Genomic DNA, 22,882 nt, shown 5'->3' on the forward strand with positions numbered 1-22,882 from the left:
ACAATATCATGCATATGTCTGTTTTTGTTAATGATTTAGAAAAGCCCTGTCAAATTGTTTTCTACCATTCTCAAATTAATTTATAATAGTCTGTAATCCAAGTTAAAAATATGTTCAAATTATCTTAACTAATGAGCCAAAGGCAATTAAAAACCACACTTTTTCTGGTTTATAGTATGTAAACTGATGAAAAGATTTTGTTTCAGCTAAGCGAAATTAGACAAAGACAAGTATCATATGACTCCACTCATATGAGGACTTAAGATACAAAACGGATGAACACAAGGGAAAGGAAACAAAAAATAATATAAAAACAGGGAGGGGGACAAAACATAAGAGACTCTTAGAGAACAAACAGAGGGTTGCCAGAGGGGTTGTGGGAAGGGAATGGGCTAAATGGGTAAGGAGCATTGAGGAATCTACTCCTGAAATCGTTGTTGCACCATGTGCTAATTTGGATTAAATTATTAAATTATTAAAAAAAATACATTATGGAAAATAAAAAAAATAAAATTGAAGGGAAAAAGATAATTGATATCTAAAAAAAACTATTTTGTTTCACATATCTAACATTACAAATCCTTGTTAATACTGAAATTACTGAAGTAACATGGATAATAAATCCTTGATTTTCAACCTATGGAAAACTACCCTAGTACAAATGGATTTCTGCAGTATACAGAAAGACACTGGGCATGGTCTCTTTAGCCAGGAACAAATGCAGGTATTTGTGTTTTATGTTCCATCTATGTCTGTATTTAGCTATCATTAAATATTTAAGCTATGGGTTTATACCGTACTAATATTCTTCATGGTGGCTTCATGAAAGGCTTTATTTTTGTTTCTCTTAGCTCAATGTAATTTTTTAAGACTTTTTTATTTTAGTTTAGATTTACAGGAAAATTGATAAGGTAGTAGTTTCTATATATCCCCTCTCTGTCTCTCCCGTTATAAACATCTTACAGGATAAATGTATTTATTCATTTAGTTAATAAATGAATATTGATACTTTATATTATTAAAATCCATGGATTATTCATATTTCCTTAGAGTTTTTACCTAATGTCTTTTTTCTGTCCCTGGATCCCACATTACATTTACTTGTTATATCCCCTTGGACTCGGCTCCTCTTGGGTATGACAGTTTCTCCAACTTTGTTTTTGATGACCTTGACAGTTTGGAGAAGTACTGCTCAAGTATTTTATAGGATGTCCCTCTACTGGAATTTGAAGTTTTTCTCAAGGTTAGACTGAGGTTATAGGTTTAGGGAGGTAATTTTCCTAAGAGGACTTAGATACCTGCAGATTAAAAACACACATCTTGGGGTGCCTGGGTGGCTTGGTCGGTTAAGCGTCCGACTTCGGCTCAGGTCATGATCTCACGGTCTGTGAGTTCGAGCCCCGTGTCGGGCTCTGTGCTGACAGCTCAGAGCCTGGAGCCTGTTTCAGATTCTGTGTCTCCCCCTCTCTCTGCCCCTCCCCTGTTCATGCTCTGTCTCTCTCTGTCTCAAAAAAAAATAAACGTTAAAAAATTAAAAAAAAAAAAAAAAGTAAAAACACACATCTATACTTCATCAAACTGTTGCCGAGGACGTAACCCATGCATCATTTTTAGTATTGTGCCTATTTTGTATGACTAGAGGCAGAAAAGATAGCCTTGAGAAAAAAATATGATTAAAAAAAAGTTGGCTTTTTAAAAAAAATAACTAAGAGGTAGATAACATTAATAAAGACAGCAAACAGTAGTCATTTTAATTTGCTTTCCAAAGTAACCATGTTCTTTACAAATTAAGACAGAACATCAGACAAAAATGCATAAATAATATAGTTAGTTCAATTCTGTATCTTCAGAGGTAAATTTAGGTTGTATATAAATTTACTTAAGTATATTTATGTTTTCAAAGCATATTGTCACATTTTTATCTACCAAACAAACAATAAACACTGTGTAGGATTCTCTTGCCTATGGGTCAAAAATAGCCTTAAATCTTTAGAAATTTTATAGTAGGAAATCATTCTCTCCTGAGCAGTGGTTCTCAAACTTTAGCATGTATTAGAATCGCCTGAAAGGCTTATTCAAACACAGATTCCTGGGTGCTGTTCCTGGCAGTTTCTGATTCAGTAGGTCTGGGGCAGGGCCTGAGAATGTGCATTTCTATAAAGTTCCCAGGCGGTGCTGATGTCTGAGAACACTATGAAAACCACTTCTTAAGAGTCAACAAGGAAGCTACATTTATTAAGTGCCTATGATGATTCAGATGTTTTTCAGATATTAGCTTAATTAGTTACAGAATCTTATCAAGCAAGTATGAGTATCCCTTTTGTAAATGGGGAACCTGAGCTCAGGGAAGCTAAGGAACTCAGCTGAGGAGGTAATGGGATTAGATGGCAAAATTACAGTTCAGATCTCTGATTCTAATGCCCATGTTTTTCGAGCACAACACACTTTGTACTTGTTGCCAAAGGAGGGAAATGTACACATCCTCGGCGTGCTCTCTAGAAAAGGAAACTGTACCCATCACTGAGTACAGTGATTAATTCAGGTTAGTAGAGCATTAAAGGAATCTTAGCTGAAGACTTGGCAAAGGCTCAAGGTCACAGAGAGGATTCGCTGATCTCTGAACTTCTGAAATAATCAAGGATGAAGTGAATTTAATGTATACTTAACAAAACAGGAAGAACATGTATTTAGTATAGTACTAAATATTCCTTAATTACTATTATTTTATTATTCCTTACAGAAAAACACATATTTAAATAAAAGTCCTTAAAAGAATAATCTCATTATATTTAAGTTTAAAGCAGCATACTATTCTAAATGTCTGCCAGTGTATACTACATCACCAATCAACCACTACTTACTCTGGTACTGAAGTAACACAGCATGATGGTCTTCAACAAAATGCTCTGACAGTTACCGAAACATTTATCTCCTTTCACAAAGCAAATCAAAAGCAATGACATACAAACAAAATAAACAATTTAAAGTTTAAGAAAAGTGGTACGTTTTACAGTAAATAAATCACCAAAAAAGAAGTTCCCGATGATATATTTTCTGTCACTTTGTTATCCTCTGTATAAAAAAGAACACTGAGACACAAAATTATTAGACTGCAGACTTAAAATAATGAGGTCTAAATTTCAGAATGAGAAAAACCCACCCAATTCTACATCTCTATTATAAAAACAAATACTTTACGTAAGAAAGATTCCCTTTTAAATATCTATATACATATTTCTACTTAATACTGTTAATCAAACCCACAGTTATATTTATTTAAATAACAATTAAATAAATTGTCCAAAATGCAGATTTCATCTCACAAAACAGAAGTATTTTAAGTCACAACTTCCAGATGGTATCTTGAATACATTGGTTCCTTAAACAACATTAACAAGCATATTTTAAGAATATATTTTCATCTACAGGTCAGGTAAAGCTTTATTAAATGGTAAACACTTTTAAAAGTGCAGAAACACAAGTTTCAAAAACAAATACACTCAGAAGATCTGCTGTTCAAATAATATTTTTTCAAAACCAGGTGGAGGAGTGTGATAAAATTCACTGAACTGGCAATCCAAAATTGCACTGTCATCAACTAGAGACAGAAAAAGAAAGAAAGAAATTAGAAACCTTAATTAGAAAGAATACACAATTATAAAATAAACTGTCTTTATAATATCATAGTGTTAACAGGCAAAAAGAATAAATACATCTGCTGTCCAGGTTACAAAACATAATCCTACTTGATAAAAATAACCACAATGTAAAACCAAATCTATCAAAAACAATGAAAGGATATATATCAAAATATTACTAATAATTAGATAGTGTGAATAAGAGTACTTAACTTTTTCCTTATTTGCCTACCTGTATTTTCTTTTTTTTTTTTCTTTTTTTTCTTTTTTAATGTTTATTCACTTTTGAGACAGAGAGAGGCAGAGCACTAGTGGGTGAAGGGGCAGAGAGAGAAAGAGATACAGGATCTGAAGCAGGCTCCAGGCTCTGAGCTGTCAGCACAGAGCCCAATGTGGGGCTCGAACGCATGAACTGTGAGATCATGACCTGAGCTGAAGTCAGACGCTTAACCGACTGAGCCACTCAGGCGCCCCGCCTACCTGTATTTTCTTAATTTTATACATTAAAATGTATTACTTTTAAAAATTGTTTTATTTTGAAATAATTATAGATTCAAAAAAGTTGCAAAAATAGTAAGAGTTCTATGTACCCTTCATCCAGCTTCCTCTAATGGTAATAGGCTCATAACAACAGTATGATCTCAAGACCAGAAAACTGACATTAATACAGTACTGTTAACTAGACTGCAGTCCTTATTCAGCTTCTACATTTTTTTTTTAATGTTTATTTATTTTGAGAGAGAAAAAGAGTGTAAGTCAGGGAGGAGCAGGGAGAGAGGGAGAGAGAGAATCCCAAGTAGGCTCCATGCTGTCCGTGCATAGCCCAACATGAGGCTTGATCTCATGAACCATGAGATCATGACCTGAGAAGAAATCAAGAGTTGGACACTTAACTGCCTAAGCCACCCAGGCGCTCTTCTACATGTTTTTACCAGCATTTACCAAAGAGAAATAAATGTATATATCCACACAAAGACTTGTACATGAATGTTGATCATAGCAGCTTTATTTGTAATGGCCCCAAACTGGAAAAAACCTAAATATCCATTAACAGGGGAAGAGAAAAACAAATTGTGATATAAGCACACAATGAACCATATATACTACTTGGCAACTAAAATGAATGAATTATTGATACATGCTACCATGTAGATCAATCTCAAAATAATTATGCTGAGATAAGCCAGAGAAAAAAAGAATAATACAAACTTATGATTCAGATAATTGGTGGTGACAGAAAGTAGATCAGGGCATTGCTTGGTTGGGGCTGGGGTGGGAGAGGCGAGCAGGAGGGATTATAAAGGAACAGAAGGAAACTTTTAGGAGGGATGAATATACTCATGATGTTGACTCATGACTGTGGTAATAATATGAATGTTCACTTCATAGCTACTTGTTAAACTACAGAAATATGATTAATGCACATTACTAAACTATTTGTATTTCATAATAAATGCAGGAAAAAGTTAAGTACTGAATTTGACATTCATGAAGTCACTGGAGATTTTAACAAGGGTGGTTTCAGTGAAGTGGTGCTAAAGGCAGTCAGACAGGGCTGAAGAACTACTGAATGATACAGCATATGGCGTAGAAATGAAGCCATATAAAGCAGGGTAAATAGAGGGCTAATGAGGGATATGAATTTAGGAAGGGTTTTGGGGGATAAGGATGACTCAGAATTTTCATAGGCATTGAAGAGAGAGGTTCCTGACAGGAGATATAAGTGAAATAACTGACAAAGTGAAGTCCCAGAGTTGGGGAGTTTAAAATCCAGACTATACACTGTTTATTTAACATGAAACATACCACTTCACCTAAGACGGGACAGAAAGAAGGCAAGATTGGATCTGATCCAGAAAAGCTTTAGGAGGGTAAGGCTGGGAAGGTGGAGTGCACCATTAATAGCCTCATTCTTTATAAAGTTAAAGATAAGGTCATCTGTGGAGAATGAGGAGGGAATTCAAGAAGCATAGTCAATGTATAGAATGTAAAAGAATTGTCAAAAAACGTTGACAGCTTAGGCTGGAAGTCATAACTTTGTAATGACACTCTTTTTGAGTGTGACATGTTTTTTTCCTCTCCGTAAGTTCTGTGTTAAGAGCTGACAAAATGAATGACTGGATGGATCTAGGTTTAGAGATGGGAAGGAGGGATAAAGGATAAAGGAATTTAAGTTAGTTAGTTAGTTATTTTTGAGAGCCAGAGAGAGACAGAGCGTGAGCAGGGGAGGGGCAGAGAGAAAGGGAGACACAGTATCAGAAACAGGCTCCAGGCTCTGAGCCCGATGCGGGGCTCGAACCCACGAACTGTAAGATCATGACCTGAGCTGAAGCTGGACGCTTAACCGACTGAGCCACCCAGACGCCCCATATTTATTTATTTTTAAGTAATCTCTATACCCAACATGGGACTCAAACTCACGACCGTGAGATTAAGAGTTCAATACTCTACCAACTGAGCCAGCCAGGTGCCCCTTAAGTTTTATTTTTATCTGTGATAGTAACAAACTATTAAAATATTTGGCTTAATTTGACTAATTTACTAATGTCAATTTATAAAATATATATTATTTACTATCTATAACTTTACTACATTAAAAATTATGCTGAATCAAAGAAGTAATTTGGAATAAAAATTTTGTTTGCTAAACTCATTTGTGTAATTCATTCTACTGATATTTATTTCAGACTCAGTTTTTTAGAATATTAAGCTACATTTCCAATTATTTAAGTAAATAAAGGAAATGCTTTTAGGCTTGCCCAATATGGCAAGGAAACTAACTGAAATCAGACTTAAAAATACACTTTTACATGCAAAGACAGAGAAGGTAAAATCACTGGAAAGTAATTTTTAGGAGAAAAGAAGACTAATGAAAACCTTAACTAAAAAGTAAAGCATATGGGGTGCCTGGGTGGCTCAGTCGGTTGAGCGTCCGACTTCGGCTCAGGTCATGGTCTCACGGTCGGTCCGTGGGTTCGAGCCCCGTGTCAGGCTCTGTGCTGACAGCTCAGAGCCTGGAGCCTGCTTCAGATTCTGTGTCTCCCTCTCTCCCTGCCCCTCCCCTGTTCACACTCTGTCTGTCTCTCTCTCTCTCTCAAAAATAAATAAACATTAAAGAAAAAAAAGTTAAAAAAAAGTAAAGCATAGGCTTTGGTTATTATTATCCTATTATTAAATATTTACATTTGCTATTTGAATACTTTTCTGATGTCCCAGTCTGTCATCACTAACACTGCTACCTTTCTAATAAATTACTATAAAAATTAGTAATTAGTTTTTATTATAGCTCAAATCTAAAAATTTAAAGTAATTAAATGAGAAAATACTTTTAGATCTACTAAAACCACAGGCAGAAAAATCAGATACTTGTTGCTTTAAAGTTGGGAACATAAAAAATAAAGCAGAATAGTGACAAAGGCACTGTGCTTATGTTTGTTATTTTCTATAAAGAGAGACACCTTCCTTTTTAGAGATACATACTAAATATTTATGAATAAAATGATATATAACATCTGACATTTACTTCAAAATAATCCAAGGAGGGAAGGTGAAAAACAGGAGGAGTATCAGTATTAGGGGGTAGATGAAGCGTTACTGGCTCCAAGTTGATAATTGTTTGAAGCTGGGTGATGGGTACATGAGCTTTCATTATACTATTTTACTTCTACACGTTTGAAATTTTCTGTAATAAAAATTAAAGTAATTAAATGGTATAGAGTCATCTCTTAAGTAACCCTTTTTTTTTTTTTTTTTAATTTTTTTTTTTCAACGTTTTTTATTTATTTTTGGGACAGAGAGAGACAGAGCATGAACGGGGGAGGGGCAGAGAGAGAGGGAGACACAGAATCGGAAACAGGCTCCAGGCTCCGAGCCATCAGCCCAGAGCCTGACGCAGGGCTCGAACTCACGGACCGCGAGATCGTGACCTGGCTGAAGTCGGACGCTTAACCGACTGCGCCACCCAGGCGCCCCTTTAAGTAACCCAATTCTTGAAGGGATATACTTGTACAGAAATTATAATACATACATACCAATACTATTCAAAGTCACAACTTTCTCTCTCTCTCAAAAGAGTTTTAACATTTAGGTAATTTTACAAAGGTGACTAATGGTCAATCTACATAAAATTCCTATCTATAGTTCCACAATATTCTTTACAATTACATTTCTTGGTAACCTAAATCTCCCTAATAACTGGCAGAAAGAGCTTTGTAAATTCAGTAAAGCTTTTTGGAATGTTCTAGAATATATGAATACATGATTCAAAAAGGGAATATGGTTATTATATATTTAATTATATAAATGTTTTGGGCAGTTTTTTAATACATGGGGAATAAAAAGCTTCCTTAGTACTGCAAAGTGGGATTATAGTATCCTACTCAGTACATTTCATAAAAAAAAGGTCCTTATTAACTTGTCCAGATTTTTTTTTAAGTTTATTTATTTATTTTGAGAGAGAGAGAGCCAGAGAGGGGCAGAGAAAGGGGCAGAGAGAGAGAGAATCACAAGTAGGCTCTGCACTGTCAGCACGGAGCCCAAAGTGAGATTCGAACTCATGAACAGTGAGATCATGACCTGAGCTTAAATCAAGAGTTGGACACTCAACCAAATGAGCCACGCAGGCACCCCAACTTGTCCAGATTTTTGAATGACAGTTACTTAGTTAAGGAAAATGTCGAGTAAAAGTTAACATATATAATAATATTTAGAAATATTTTAGCTTACCATAAACAACCGGATACACTGTCCCTCGTATACCTGATGCTGGACAATGCATATTTTTTCCATTCAAATATACATTTAATTCTACATGGTCATATGTAATACCCTAGGAAGGAAAAAAAATGTTAAAAAGTAAAAATATAAATGTTCCAATAAAAAAGCCTAAATAGTCAAAAAGCACTACTGGGAAGCATGGAAAAAATTAAAGTAAGGTGTCACAATAGCTTTCATTAAGGGTTTACAATTTGGTAGAGTTCTACTTGAACTGAGCTAAAAAAAATTAGTGGTGATTATGTGGGGGCAAAGTCATGTAAAGTCCCAAGAGTTCACATCAGAGGTAAAACAAATGAGGAACAATTTGGAGTCTGAGTTATTATATTCAGATAATCTGCATTTTATATTCTGAATATTAAGATGATATAAGTACTGCCTACCATGCACAGAGAGGCCTTTAAAACTCATAGAGAAAACACTGCTCTCTCTCTATAGAATTTGATCTTAAGGGGGGAAAACAATGAGGTTTTTAGCATTAGGGCTTACTACGTGTCACTGTTCTCAAGTTGTGAAGAAGTGTCTTCAACTTATTTCTGAAAAGAAATACATTTCCATATCTGTTTACCTTGCTCTCGTATATGTCAAAATGTATTACCAAAGTGAAGCTAGTGCTTACAATGGACTATAACTGGTAGTTAGTACCCAGCTAAAAACAGAAAAACAACAGCTCAAAAGACTAAGAAAAAAAAGTAGAATAAAAATAGATCACTCTGTGTATCTATACATTATTGATGGTACAAAGGTCACGATGAATACTAACAATTATTATTAATACATACATTAAAATGCTGGAAAACACTTAAAAAGCCTGTATTATCTACCAAGCACTGTTCTAAGTACTTCATGTTTAATCATTTGATCCTCACAACAAGATGGGTATTATTATTATTATCCCCATTTTATAGATGAAATAGCTAAGGCACAAAAAGGTTAAATAATTTACATAAGGTTAGAGAGTTAGGAGGCGGCAGAGCTGGGATTAAAACCCACGCAGTATGGCCTCAGAATACCCTACTTGCCATGCCATACTACCTCTCTTTAAAACTTAATGTCATAGTTACTACCTGATGACAGAAAGACAGCTTTTCTTTGAAGAATTAAGTAGACAGTTCTTTCAGTAGAAAGATCATCATCAGACCAACAAGCAACTGCTCCAAGGAATTCTGACTGTGGATATATTTTATTATTTTTTTTTATTTTTTAATTTTTTTTGTCGTTTATTCATTATTGAAAGAGAGAAAGAGACAGAGCATGAGCAGGGGAGGGGCAGAGAGAGAGACACACAGAATCCAAAGCAGGCTCCAGGCTCTGAGCTGTCAGCACAGAGTCCGATGCGGGGTTTGAACTCACAAACCGTGAGATCATGACCTGAGCTGAAGTCGGATGCCCAACCGACTGAGCCACCCAGGCACCCCCTGACTATGGATATATTTTAGAGGTAGAAAAAGATCTGACACATGATCTAGTCTTAACTTCCCTCACTTTCCAGTTAAAACAACAAAGGTCCAGATGAATCAGTGTGTTAAGTGCTATAAAAGATTCCCCCTAAACCTTAGCAAAGCCACGGTTAAATAATAATTTATTAAGTTACAAAATATTGAGAGAGACAGTTTTTGCAGTTTTTGTTTCATTTCAGTTTATGTATTTAAATATAATTATAAAGTTAAATGATAGCTGGGATTAGTTTCTGTAATGAAGAGGCCTTTTTTCATTCAAAAAACAAAAACAAAATTACATAAAAACAATGTGTCCTCTCTTTAGAGGACTACCTTACGGGACATCAGGCCTGTAATCTAGGCACCCTTCACCACCTGGTGGCAGCATATACTGCCAGCAAGCAAATTTTAAAGCCCAAACCTGCAGCATAATGGTAAGGTCTCAATACCAAAGAAAGAAGTGAGAAAGGATATGAGAACCCCCAACTCCTACTATCAGGGTTTAGTTCCAACTATTTCTAATTTAATCTGTCCTTTTTATGATCTAGAAACTAGGTATGACTCCACCATAATGATACCAAAAAATCTGACATGTTTTATGCATTTATCAATAATTGTTTGCATGTTCAGTGAACGGACTCTGAAATTAAGCTGCCTGTATAATAATCCTGGGATCCCTCCATACAAGAAGTTACTTAACTTCCCCTAATCTGTAAAATGGTGATAATAATACCATCTATATTATAGAGTCATTATGAGGATTAAAAAATTTAAACCCTGCCAGGCATTTAGAACAGTGCCAGGCCTATAATAAATTCTAGAGAAAAGCATTTGCTATTATTAGTAATGTTATTATTATTACATAGAATGGTTATAAAACTTCTCTGAAACTGGGACCTCATCAAAATAAAAAGCTTCTGCACACCGAAGGAAACAATCAGCAAAACTAAAAGGCAACTGACAGAATGGGAGAAGATATTTGCAAACAACATATCAGATAAAGGGTCAGTATCCAAAATCTATAAAGAACTTCTCAAACTCAACACCCAAAAACAAATAGTCCAGTGAAGAAATGGGCAAAAGACATGAACAGACACTTCTGCAAAGAAGACATCCAGATGGCTGACACATGAAAAAATGCTCAACATCACTCATCATCAGGGAAATACAAATCGAAACCACAATGAGATACCACCTCACACCTGTCAGAATGGCTAACATTAACAATTCAGGCAACAACAGATGTTGGCAAAGATGCAGAGAGAGAGGATGTCTTTGCACTGTTGGTGGGAATGCAAGCTGGTGCAGCTACTCTGGAAAACACTATGGAGGTTCCTCAAAAAACTAAAAATAGAACTACCCTACGACCCAGAAATTGCACTATTAGGCATGTATCCAAGGGATACAGATGTGCTGTTTCGAAGGGGCACATACACCCCCATGTTTATAGCAGCACTATCAACAATAGCCAAAGTATGGAAACAGCCCAAATGTCCATCGGTGGATGAATGGATAAAGAAGATGTGGTATATATATACAATGGAGTATCACTCGGCAATCAAAAAGAATGAAATGTTGCCATTTGCAACTATGTGGATGGAACTACAGGGTATTATGCTAAGCGAAATTAGTCAGAGAAAGACAAATATCATATGACTTCATTCATATGAGGACTTTAAGACACAGAACAGATGAACATAAAGGAAGGGAAAATATAAAAACAGGGAGGGGACAAAATATAAGAGACTTTTAAATATGGAGAACAAACAGAGGGTTACTGGAGGGGCTGTGGGAGGGGGGATGGGCTAAATGGGTAAGGGCATTAAGGAATCTACTCCTGAAATCACTGTTGCACTATATGCTAATTTGGATGTAAATTAAAAAAATAAACACACACACACACAATAAATAAATAAAAGGCTCAAATTCCCCCCCCCCCCAAAACTTCTCTGAAATTAAACTGAAATAATGCAATTTTAGAATATAATTTGCACTTTTCGGGGCGCCTGGGTGGCGCAGTCGGTTAAGCGTCCGACTTCAGCCAGGTCACGATCTCGCGGTCCGTGAGTTCGAGCCCCGCATCAGGCTCTGGGCTGATGGCTCGGAGCCTGGAGCCTGTTTCCGATTCTGTGTCTCCCTCTCTCTCTGCCCCTCCCCCGTTCATGCTCTGTCTCTCTCTGTCCCAAAAATAAATAAAAAACGTTGAAAAAAAAAATTAAAAAAAAAAAAAAAAGAATATAATTTGCACTTTTCAAAACTACATACAGAAGGAAAAAAGTAAGCTTAAGCCAGGTATGTTTCCTAGTGCTGTGGGAGGCCCTATGGGTATTATATGATTATTGTATGAATATAATCATTTGGTCAGATGTTGAAAGCTTATCTTTCTTGATTTCTCCTCAGAGAATGGTATATGACTTAAATTCTACACATATGAAAATGTTTTTCCTGTCTTATACTAAACTGATAAGAACAAATACTACACTTGATCTTGGCCAAAAGGCTAAGAAGCAATTGTTTTTCCTGTCTTATAATCATTTCTACTTTTCCTATGCCACTGTCAGCAATTTGGTGAAATTTTTTCTCAAATGTTTGAACTAGGAAGATAAAGGTAATATTGTAGGGTAATGTTTTACTTTTCTTGCTTCTTCATATATTTCACCTTTTTAAAGTTCTCCTTTTATCAGGATGGGTACAAAAACTCAAAGTCTAATTTAATAATGCTGACAGACTAAAAATGACATTCTTAAATCTGTCAGTTTGTGGTATCAGTCATTTCAATGAATGAGATAGGAAGGCAAGAATAGCACACAGTAGTTCAATACATCAACAAAGAAAAACATTTGTTACTGATTATCCTTGCTTATGTTTGAATTTCATCTTAGTGTAAACAGCTTGATAGCCTCAACCTGACTTCAAGATTCTCTTTCAAGAAATATCCATTTGAGTAAGAGTGTTTCGTATTATGGACATCTGGCAATGATCTACAAATACAAAACCAGCTATTCAAAAAGATGAACAGGGAAAAACAGATTTCAAAAATGGTTTATGCCTTTTGACTCCTACAACACGTTCAATAATTTACCCATTTAAAAACTAAGTGTTCTTTACACTTTTTAATTTGCAGAAGAGATGGAAGATCAGACCCCGGTTAAAAATCTTATTTTCCACATTTGTCTTCATTCTCACCAGAATACTGTATAGTTCTTTAATTCAATAACCTGGATTTACCCTGTGTCATCTTATTATTAGAAACTTTCCTTCATTATGTATAGATTCCTTTCAATTTGGTACCAGAGCCACGAACCCAAGGTTCTATGTAGAAAAGCACCTTTGCTGAAGGAGATCCTAGGACTCTGTCCCTCATCAATAGCTAAAAGCCTGAAATCTGTGTAGAGAGTTCTTCAATAATAGCATATAAAAAGAAATAACTGGGAAAGACAGAAAGGGATCTTTGGATTACATTTTCAAGAGGGTGGCTTTGGTAATGACTTAAATATATCTAGTTGGGAATAAAAATAGAGAAGTCTTAACAATATGTAACTCTTTCCATCCCCTGCTTTCCAAAATAACTTTTCTACAATCAAACCTTAGGATTTTGAGTCCAGTTCTTTGAAGAGTTCTGAAAGTGAAGAAGTTTAATAAGATTAAGTTTAATGAGAATCAACACTCCTAATAAAATGCTCTTAATTAAGAGAAATTCATAACAAATTAAATACAGGCATACTTTATTTTATTGCACTTTGCAGATATTGCATTTTTTACAGATTAAAGGTTTCTATCAACCAAGCGTCGGGCAACTCTATCAGTGCCATTTTTCCAATAGTATTTTCTCACTTCAAGTCTGGGTCGCGTTTTGGTAATTCTTGTAATATTTCAATCTTTTTCATTATTCTATGTAACAGTGATCTTCATTCAGTGATCTTTGATGTTACCATTACAATGATTTTGGGGTGCCACAAACCACGCCCATATAAGACCAAAGCTTGAACAATAAACGTGTGGGTTTTAACTGCTCCACTGACCGGCTGTTGCCAGTCTCTCTCCTTCTCCTCTGGGATCCTTATTTCCTGAGACACGATATTGAAATTGGGTCAATTAATAACCCCACAGTGGCCCCTAAGTGTTCAAGGGAAAGGAAGTCACATGTCTCTCACTTTAAATCAAAAGTCAGAAACGATTAAGCTCATGTAGAGAGCCAAGATAGGCCAAAAGCTAGGTCTTCCGCACCAATTTTGCCATGTTGTGATGCGAAGGAAAGTTCCTGAAGAAAATTAAAAGTGCTACTCCAGTGACTAAGTGATAAGAAAGTGAAACACCTTCTTGCTGATATGGAGAAATTTGTGGTGCCTGCTTAGAAGATCAAATCAGCCATAATAATACTCCCTTAACCCAAACCCTAATACAGAGCAAGACCCTAACTTCAATTCTATGAAGGCTGAGAGAGGTGGGGAAATGACAGAAGAAAAGTGTGAAACTAGCAGAAGTTGGTTCATGAGGTTTAAGGAAACAGGCCGTTTCTATTACATAAAAGTGCAAGGTGAAGCAGCAAGTGCTCACGCAAAAGCTGCAGCAAGTTGTCCAGAAGACCTAGCTAAAATCAGTGAAGGTGGCTACACCAAACAACAGATTTCAGTGTAGATGAAACAGGCTTCTACTGCAAGAAGATGCCATTTAGGACTTTCATAGCTAGAGAGGAGAAGTCGATATCTGACCTCAAAGCTTCAAAGGACAGGCTGACTCTCCCGTTGGGGGCTAATGCAGCTGGTGACTTTAAGTTGAAGCCAATGCTCATTGACCATTCCAAAAATCCTAGGGCCTTTAAGAGTTATGCTAAATCTACTCTGTGTGCTCTATAGCTGGGACAACGAAGCCTGGATAACAGCACTTCTATTTACAACATGGTTTACTGAATATTTTAAGCCCACAGTTGAGACCCACTGCTCAGAACAAAAGGCTCCTTTCAAAATATCACTGCTCATTGACAATGTACGTGAGATTAATGCTGTTTTCATGCCTGCTAACACAGCATCCATTCTGTAGCCCATGGATGAAGGAGTAATTTCAAGTCTTATTACTTAAGAAATACATTTTGTAAGGCTACAGCTGCCATAGATAGTGATTCCTCTGAAGGACTTGGGCAAAGTAAATTGAAAACCTTCTGAAAAGGATTCACCATTCTATTAAAAAAATTTTTTTTTAAACATTTATTCATTTTTGAGAGAGTGTGAGTGGGGGAGGGGCAGTGAGAGACACAGAATCGGAATTGGGCTCCAGGCTCTGAGCTGTCAGCACAGAGCCCAATGTAGGGCTCAGACTCACAGACCGCAAGATCATGACCTGAGCTGAAGTCAGACGCTTAGCTGACTAAGCCACCCAGGTGCCCCGAGGATTCCCCACTCAAAATGGCCTAAACACATTCATGATTCATGGGAAGAAGCCAAAAGATCAACATGAACAAGAGTCTGGAAGAAACTGATGGCAACAAAGAGTTGGGTGCGAAACCTACTGAGCGACCCAGGTGTCCCCCCCGATATTTTCTAATATGAAGGCTAGCAAACTTTTAAAATTGTGGGTGAAGATTTCTCTGATGTGAGAGAAGCAGGAAATGTTGATCAAGAGCCAAGCTGTCATTAATTCTCCTGAATGGGAATAAGGGCTCACACTAATTTTCCTGGCCAGTGGCAGCTCTAGAAAGGAGAGCAGTTAGGTTAGCCAGCAGCATCTTTATCGAGTGCTTTCTCTGGAACATGTACCTCATTAGATCTAATCCCAGTGCTTCGGAATTCAAACTACAAACTCCCAAGCAAAACTATATACGCTAAAAGCCGTTCAAGTTGAATAATTTACAGTGGAAAGCAACTCCACAAGAAAACTCACCACCACGTCTCCCTCCTGTGGGAGGCTGTTTGCTGGCAGCCTATTTTTCTCCTCGTTGTTGTGGTATAGGGCTCCATCATTCCTCATCACCAGACTGTGGGCATCTCGGCCAAGAGGAATCTGATTCAAGTTAACTTTCTGAGTTGCGACGCCAATACCCCATATTCCTAAAAAATAATAGTTTAAATGCCCCCAAAATCTGAAGAATATGAAACAAGGGGTTGTTTTTAAGAGAGTGTAAATTGTTTTTAAAAGAAATGGCACGCTATCACTAAACTATTTTTTATTAATTTTTTTAAAAAACAAATCTTTTAACAGTAGTTTGCAAACTACCCTATATTCTCGACAGATGGAGTACAGCCTAGGAGATAAGAGAGGGCCCTGAAGCTGTAAGGATGAGGTTAAACCTTGGCTTAGCTATGTCCTCTGGGGCAAGTTATTTGACCTCTCTCTGCTTCCTCACCTGTGAACTTGGGATTCTAACAGTACGGACTTCAAAAAGTTATTAAAAGATATAGCAAGGTAATCAAGTAAAGCACTTATAACAATGTAAGTATTCCCCCCACAATCGGTTAAGTGAAGCAGAGTATTTTTAGATGTTAGCTATTATCATCATCCCTACTCTCTGAAAGATGTTTTTAAAAAGCTACACGTTGAATTTAAAACGCCTAGGGTTCCAGTCAAGCACTACTTTGGAGAAGTGGGAAATTAGTCTTTAGTTTTTACATCTATATAATATGTGACAAATAATATAGGACCTGATCAAAATTATGGAGAGGAGAAAATTAAGGATGAAGTGTAAAATCATTTTCTTACCCGTGCCTTAAGTCAGTGGGCTTAAAATCTTTTGGTCTAAGCTGATTTTAAAGCAAGCAGCTCTCCCCTTAAGCAGCCAAACAGAATACCTAGAGCTCTGGATTTTGTCTCAAACTGTTTCCTTCTCAGTTTTTATCAAAATCAGTTAGGAGAAAATCTATAAATGGAAGAAGGTTTCAAGGTCATGTTGCCAATCGATTAATTTTTCTGAATTGAGCAAGACTATCAAAAAGTTGCATGTCTGGATATCACTGTCTGGGCTTCCTAAATAATCTGACTATGCAATTTATTCTCCAGAGTGGGACAATTTTAAGAGTAACAGAAGGTAATAATATTGATTTCATGGGACAACAGTTCTAGGCAGGGTTACTCTCCTTACCCCTAAAGAACTGTGCATGCTGTGATACATTTTGGCATAACTGCCTCAGGCTTTCATTGCGAGATCAATTTACAGACTCCAACAATGTATTCTCGGGGTGTCACTGAAGATGTCATCCTTTACAGAAAATCCACATAAAAATTTGTACTGGATTCAAAGATCTAGAAAACATTTGCTTTTCTTGAGAAAAGGTATTGTTTTACTTAAGATTTTAGTAGCCAGAGATATTTTATAAAAGAATGGAGGACAGATTCATATTTATTTCATATACTTAGCAAAATCAGTATTTTGAACTAATTTAGAAAACAAGCTCCAGAAGGATGCTTTATACCATTCAAGCTTGTCGAGTAAAAGTATGATTTACTTCCCTCTACTTTTCCTATTCTACACTTATACTTACATTATTCATACTATATTTCACTAGCAATTTTTTGTAATAAAGTTTTAAAAATATATTTCCCCATATTCAATATGGCTACAAGTTATCTAATCATTATTATAATACTCAAGCAGAAGTGTTGTATGATTCAAGAAACTCCGCAAGTTTTTAATGAGAAGTATAAACATTAGCCTTCTATCAGAATTCTAAATTTGCTGGGGCGCCTGGGTGGCGCAGTCGGTTAAGCGTCAGACTTCAGCCAGGTCACGATCTCGCGGTCCGGTCCGTGAGTTCGAGCCCCGCGTCAGGCTCTGGGCTGATGGCTTGGAGCCTGGAGCCTGTTTCCGATTCTGTGTCTCCCTCTCTCTGCCCCTCCCCCGTTCATGCTCTGTCTCTCTGTCCCAAAAATAAAAATAAAAAACGTTGAAGAATTCTAAATTTGCTGATTGCTTCAGAAGACAATGAACTTGGGCATCTTAACAAGAATCAAGAGGAAAAAAAAACGGATCATAAGATTGATTTTATGCTAAGATAAAACATCAAGAGTCTACACCTTATATACTTGACCAAAGAAAACATTTAGTACCCAAAGGCGCATTTAGTACCCATTAATAACGCTAGTGCCTAACACTGACCCTGTGTGCCCTGTCTTTAAAACACTTTCATTGGTATAACTCATGTGAAGCAGGATTACAGTTCCTGTAATCCCATTTTACAAATAAGAAAACTGAACCTAAAGTGTAATTTAACTGGAACCACCCGAGGGGTGGGAAAAAGGGTCTTCCAAATAAGTTTCGTGCTTTTTTATTGCCTCATTAATCTTTTCCATATATCGAGAACTGCTCTTAATAGTTACAACAATTAGGACTTTTAATAGTAAAGGACCATTATACCGACCTGTGGACTGGATTTTGAATTCAAAGTAGCTTTTGTTTTGATGTAAAGGGGCACTGGCTAAACAACCTCCTGTTCCACATATTCTTCTTCCATTTTTTACAATGACAACATCTGTTCCTAAATAAAAAATACACAGTGTGAAGTTTTTTATTTTCTTATCCAGCAATCAAGGTTACTTTCTTTCACTTTTAATTCCAAATAAAAAAAATAGTGATGCTATATTTACTTTGAAATTTAGAAATGCTGATAAATTCAGAACAATTTTTACTTCTCCCCCCGCCCCTTTTTCCCCCTGAGACTGTTTATATTAATATTCATTTGCGGCTACAAATCCTGTTTGGGCAATTTAGTAGTAACTCAGTAGGAGGAGCACCAGAGGCGCTCCCCTCACCCGGGAACAGCTGACGAGTCTCGGGAGGCGGCAGCTCGGAGATTCCCGTGAAAATAGGTAGGTGCGCACAAGCACCTCCCGATGACAGGGGCAGACAGGGCTGCGTAGCCTTGAACACAGAACAGGGCCGAGGTAGAGTCCGCCGCGAGACGAAATGGGGTCGAGGGCAGCAACTGAGAGCAGAGAGCGGAGGGCGGCGCCCGGAGAGGCAGGGCCGCGCGTGGGCGTGTGGTCCCTTCGACCCCTCACTGCCCCCGACCCGCCGCGCCCCACCCGGCGTGGGCCGTTGGGTCTGGGGAACGGAGGGCCCTTACCCATGTGCTGCGTGTCCAGCTGCACCGCCGGCATCTCCTTCAGAGGGATGTGTCCCGTCCCGCCGTCCCTGCAGCACCGCAAGCAGCAGAACACCGAGGCAGCCATCACGCCAGGACCACCGACTCCGCCACCTTCGCTAGCCGCCGGCCGCCCCAAGCCCGCGGTGACACCGCCCCTACGCCTTCGCTCCGCCTCCCGCCCCTGCCCGAGCGCCGGAGGTATCTGTGTCGAGCGCGCAGACCGATACAGCGACGCCCCACGCCGGGAGGGCGCAGTGCAGTCAGAGGTGAAGCCGGCCTGTGCGGAAGATGCGGAGGATCTGCGCGTGGGGAGGGGCGGGGTCGAGAAGGGGGCGGGGCTGGAGGCGGAGCAGGGGCAGAGGGCGGGACGGGCGGGACGGGCGGGACGGGCGGGCAGGCGGAGGACGGTGTGCGCCTGCGCGCGGGGTCGTTTTTTTTTCCTCGGCGGGGCTTCAAGTTTGAGTTCTTATGTTGAGCAATGCTCAAGGCGTCGGCTTCTCCGCCTGGTCTGCAACCGTCCGATGCTGCGTTTTAAAAACTGTTCCCCCCAACTTTGACATTACCTTTAGGGATGAATCGACAGAATCAAGTCAGGCTGGGGGAGTGGAAGCCCCGAGGTTTTCCACACACTCCCATCCCCCCACGGCAAGCTCAGGCTGAGGTTTTCCACACACTCCCATCCCCCCACGGCAAGCTTAGGTGCAGAGATGCGCGTCCCGTGGCTCCTGATGCCATGCGGTTGGGGCTCCCAGGAGGCCGTCCAGGGAGGATACCTCTGGGAGGTACCGCTTGACGGGCCTCTGCCAAGCTCACCCTCTTCGTGGATTGGGGGTTTCTAGGAGTGTGAAGAGAACTCCCGAGGGAGCGAGGATGTCTGGTCCCCCAAAGGAAGACCTCGGTTCCTACCGTCTGCCCCTTTCTGCTTCCAAGTAGGAGGCCCACAGGGTGGTCATCTGTCATCTCCTTGCCTGCTTACATCATATGTGCCTGGTCGATTTCATATCTTTAAATACAGGGGTGCCTCGGTGGCTCAGTGGGTTTAACATCCTACTCTTGATTTTGGCTCAGGTCATGATCTCATGGTTTGTGGGTTCAAACCTGGTATGGGGCTCCACGGTGACAGTGCAAAGCTTGCTTTGGATTCTTTCTCCCCCGTCTCGTTGCCCCTCTCCTTCTCGTGCACGTGCACACGCTCTCTCTCTCTCTCAAAACAAATAATAAAATAAACTGTATTTTATTTTTTTTTATTTTTTTATTTTATTTTTTATTTTTTTTTTCAATGTTTATTTATTTTTGGGACAGAGAGAAACAGAGCATGAACGGGGGAGGGGCAGAGAGAGAGGGAGACACAGAATCGGAAACAGGCTCCAGGCTCCGAGCCATCAGCCCAGAGCCTGACGCGGGGCTCGAACTCACGGACCGCGAGATCGTGACCTGGCTGAAGTCGGACGCGTAACCGACTGCGCCACCCAGGCGCCCCAATAAACTGTATTTTAAAAAATTGTTAAATACAGCTTGGTGCCTGGAGATGGTCTTCAACGACCTCTAGCATTAACCGGGCTCAAACCTTTATTCCCAAAATGGTTTCCAACCTGGAGGCTTCACCCAAGTTCAGGCTCTGGGAAACAGATGCAAGATGCCCATTTCATATGTAATGGTTTCCTGTACATAACTTTTTAGCGACCTGAGTGCAAATATCCTTAATGGAGGTTTTTTTTTAGTTTTTGTTTGTTTCCTCCCAAGGAATAAGAGAATTTTTTCTGGGTCCTGGGTCTCTGCAGTCTATACAAATGATCTTTTCATTACAATAGGGAAAACCTCCAAATTCTATACTTTGAGATTTAGTTAACCATAGAATTAATATCTAAAGGTGATTATTAAAGTGATTGAGGATAGACTCTCACTGCCTATAGAGTACTTTCTTGGTAATCATTTTACACATGAAATTTTTCTTTTACTGAAAACCTTGCTCATTATTCTGAGGGTTTAATTAGGGTTCGCTTCTCTTTCCGTTGGGGGGAGGGGGGAGTCGAATGTCATTCCCTGAGGTAGGCACTCTTTCATGTATGTATCTAGTTGAATTCTTGAAAGTTTTCTGGGTAGATATTGTCCCCACTCTATATGAAGAAATAGGATTAGAGGGATTCAAAAACTGGTGTAGCCTCAGATAATTAGGAAATAAACAAAGTAGGATTCAAAGCCCATCAGTCTGACTCCTAAGCCTGTATTTGCTCCACCAGGTCATGCTGCCTCTCAAATTATGAAGATCTAACTCTTGTAATAAATGCTGAAATTCTTAAAAAAAATAATAAATGCTGAAATTCTTTTAAATGTGCTTTCAGTTCAAAATGCAGATTTGCACTTTATTTTTGTATGTTTCATTAAACTCCACATTGGCTACAAGCTGCCATAATTCACGTATAGACAATAACAAAATAGCTGTTGTTATTAGGTAAAATATTTATTCATAAATCTTATTAATATTTATCAATTATGTTTTAATAATACCATAATATTATTAATTTTTTATATTTATTTTTTGAGACACACACGCACAGACACACACACACACACACACACACACACACACACACACAGCATGAGCGGGGGAGGGGCACAGAGCGATGAAGACACAGAATCTGAAGCAGGATCCAGGTTCTGTGCTGACAGCTCAGAGGGGCTCGAGCTCCAGGAGATCAAGACCTGAGCCCAAGTGGGACGCTTAACCGACTGAGCAACCCAGGTGCCCCTCATTAATATTATTAAAAGTAGTACTTGTATTAAATATTTAACGAATATTTAGACCATTCAAGTTACTCACATCTTCATTGACAAGCCAGACTATTAGATGGCATGAATTGGCCATGACTGTAGAAGCAGAATTGCCATAGTCTTTCCTGGCTGGAAGAGTAAAATGCTGGGCCACTGCCCAGTGCACTTTGCCCCCAATGTAGCAACTCAAGTAGACTCAGCAGTATGAAGCAAGCAAAACCAGTTAGCTCCTAAAACAGACTTCCCTGTCTTGGCAGATGAATGCCATCCATGAGCTCACAGACCTTATCCTTCTTATACCTGGGATTTGATTATCCTTTCATTATTATTTTCAAAGGAATTATCCTTTCTTTTTGAAAAGCACAATGCTAAAGATATTTTGACAGTCTTTCACAGCTATCACTTTAAATAACAATCACAAATAAAGCCTACAAAAAGTTTCCCAATAGTTAGTTAGAAGGTCGTTTATCTAAGTCAAAAGCAATAAGAGAGAATGACTACTTGAAAAAAAAAAAAAGTCTGCTTCAGCGACATATGCCAGGAACTTGAGAACTGATAGGACAATAATGTAAAGCATGTGTTTCCGAGTTGAGTTTAACATCATGCTCAGGATTTTCTTTAATGGTTTTTATGCCAACCAGACATCTCCTGTTAGTGAACTTTACACTCTGTACTGGGTCACACAAAATGGTTTCTTTTTTAAAAACTCATTAATCAGTTAGTAAGCCAAACTTTCTTCTTGGGGTACTCCAGACCACATTTGTGATCTTTCAAAAATCAGAAACCTTACAAAAACTCATACTTCTAAAAACTAAAAATATTTCTGGGGCCTTGATCTATTCATTACTGTAATTTTGAGTCATTGTAACCAATATTTATGTTTTGCTTACTATTACCGGGCAATAATAAATGCTTTTTATAAACTAATTTAATCCTTGTAACAACCCCATGAGGTAAAAGCATCCTCCACTTTACACATGAGGAAGCCGAGGCACAGAAAAGATAAGAAAGGTGCCCAAAGTCACACAGTCAGTAAGGGATAAAGCTGCACTCAAACCCAGGCAGTCTGGCTCTAGGGTCTTAGTTCTTAACCACTCTGCAAACTGCCTCCCTAGGGTGCTACATTTAAGAATAAATTCCTAATTTTTGTTTACATCTCTTCCCTTACCTCAAGCTGACATTTAAA

The 22,882-nt window shown here is 38.3% G+C and overlaps 1 protein-coding gene and 1 pseudogene across 1 annotated transcript; both read right to left on the reverse strand.

Moving 5' to 3' along the window:
• Positions 1-1,717: 1,717 nt before the first annotated feature.
• SPRYD7 (SPRY domain containing 7) lies at positions 1,718-19,163 on the reverse strand. Its single transcript, XM_058686154.1, has 5 exons — positions 18,904-19,163; positions 18,199-18,315; positions 15,728-15,894; positions 8,364-8,466; positions 1,718-3,598 (listed from the first exon to the last, which is right to left on the reverse strand). Exons 1-5 carry the CDS (start codon positions 19,007-19,009, stop codon positions 3,501-3,503), a joined length of 591 nt encoding a protein of 196 aa, XP_058542137.1. The 5' UTR covers positions 19,010-19,163; the 3' UTR covers positions 1,718-3,500.
• Positions 12,252-12,362, reverse strand: LOC131490081 (U2 spliceosomal RNA; annotated as a pseudogene).
• Positions 19,164-22,882: the final 3,719 nt, after the last annotated feature.

Source organism: Neofelis nebulosa, chromosome 1 (genome assembly GCF_028018385.1).
Source record: "Neofelis nebulosa isolate mNeoNeb1 chromosome 1, mNeoNeb1.pri, whole genome shotgun sequence".
Lineage (NCBI taxonomy): Eukaryota > Metazoa > Chordata > Mammalia > Carnivora > Felidae > Neofelis > Neofelis nebulosa.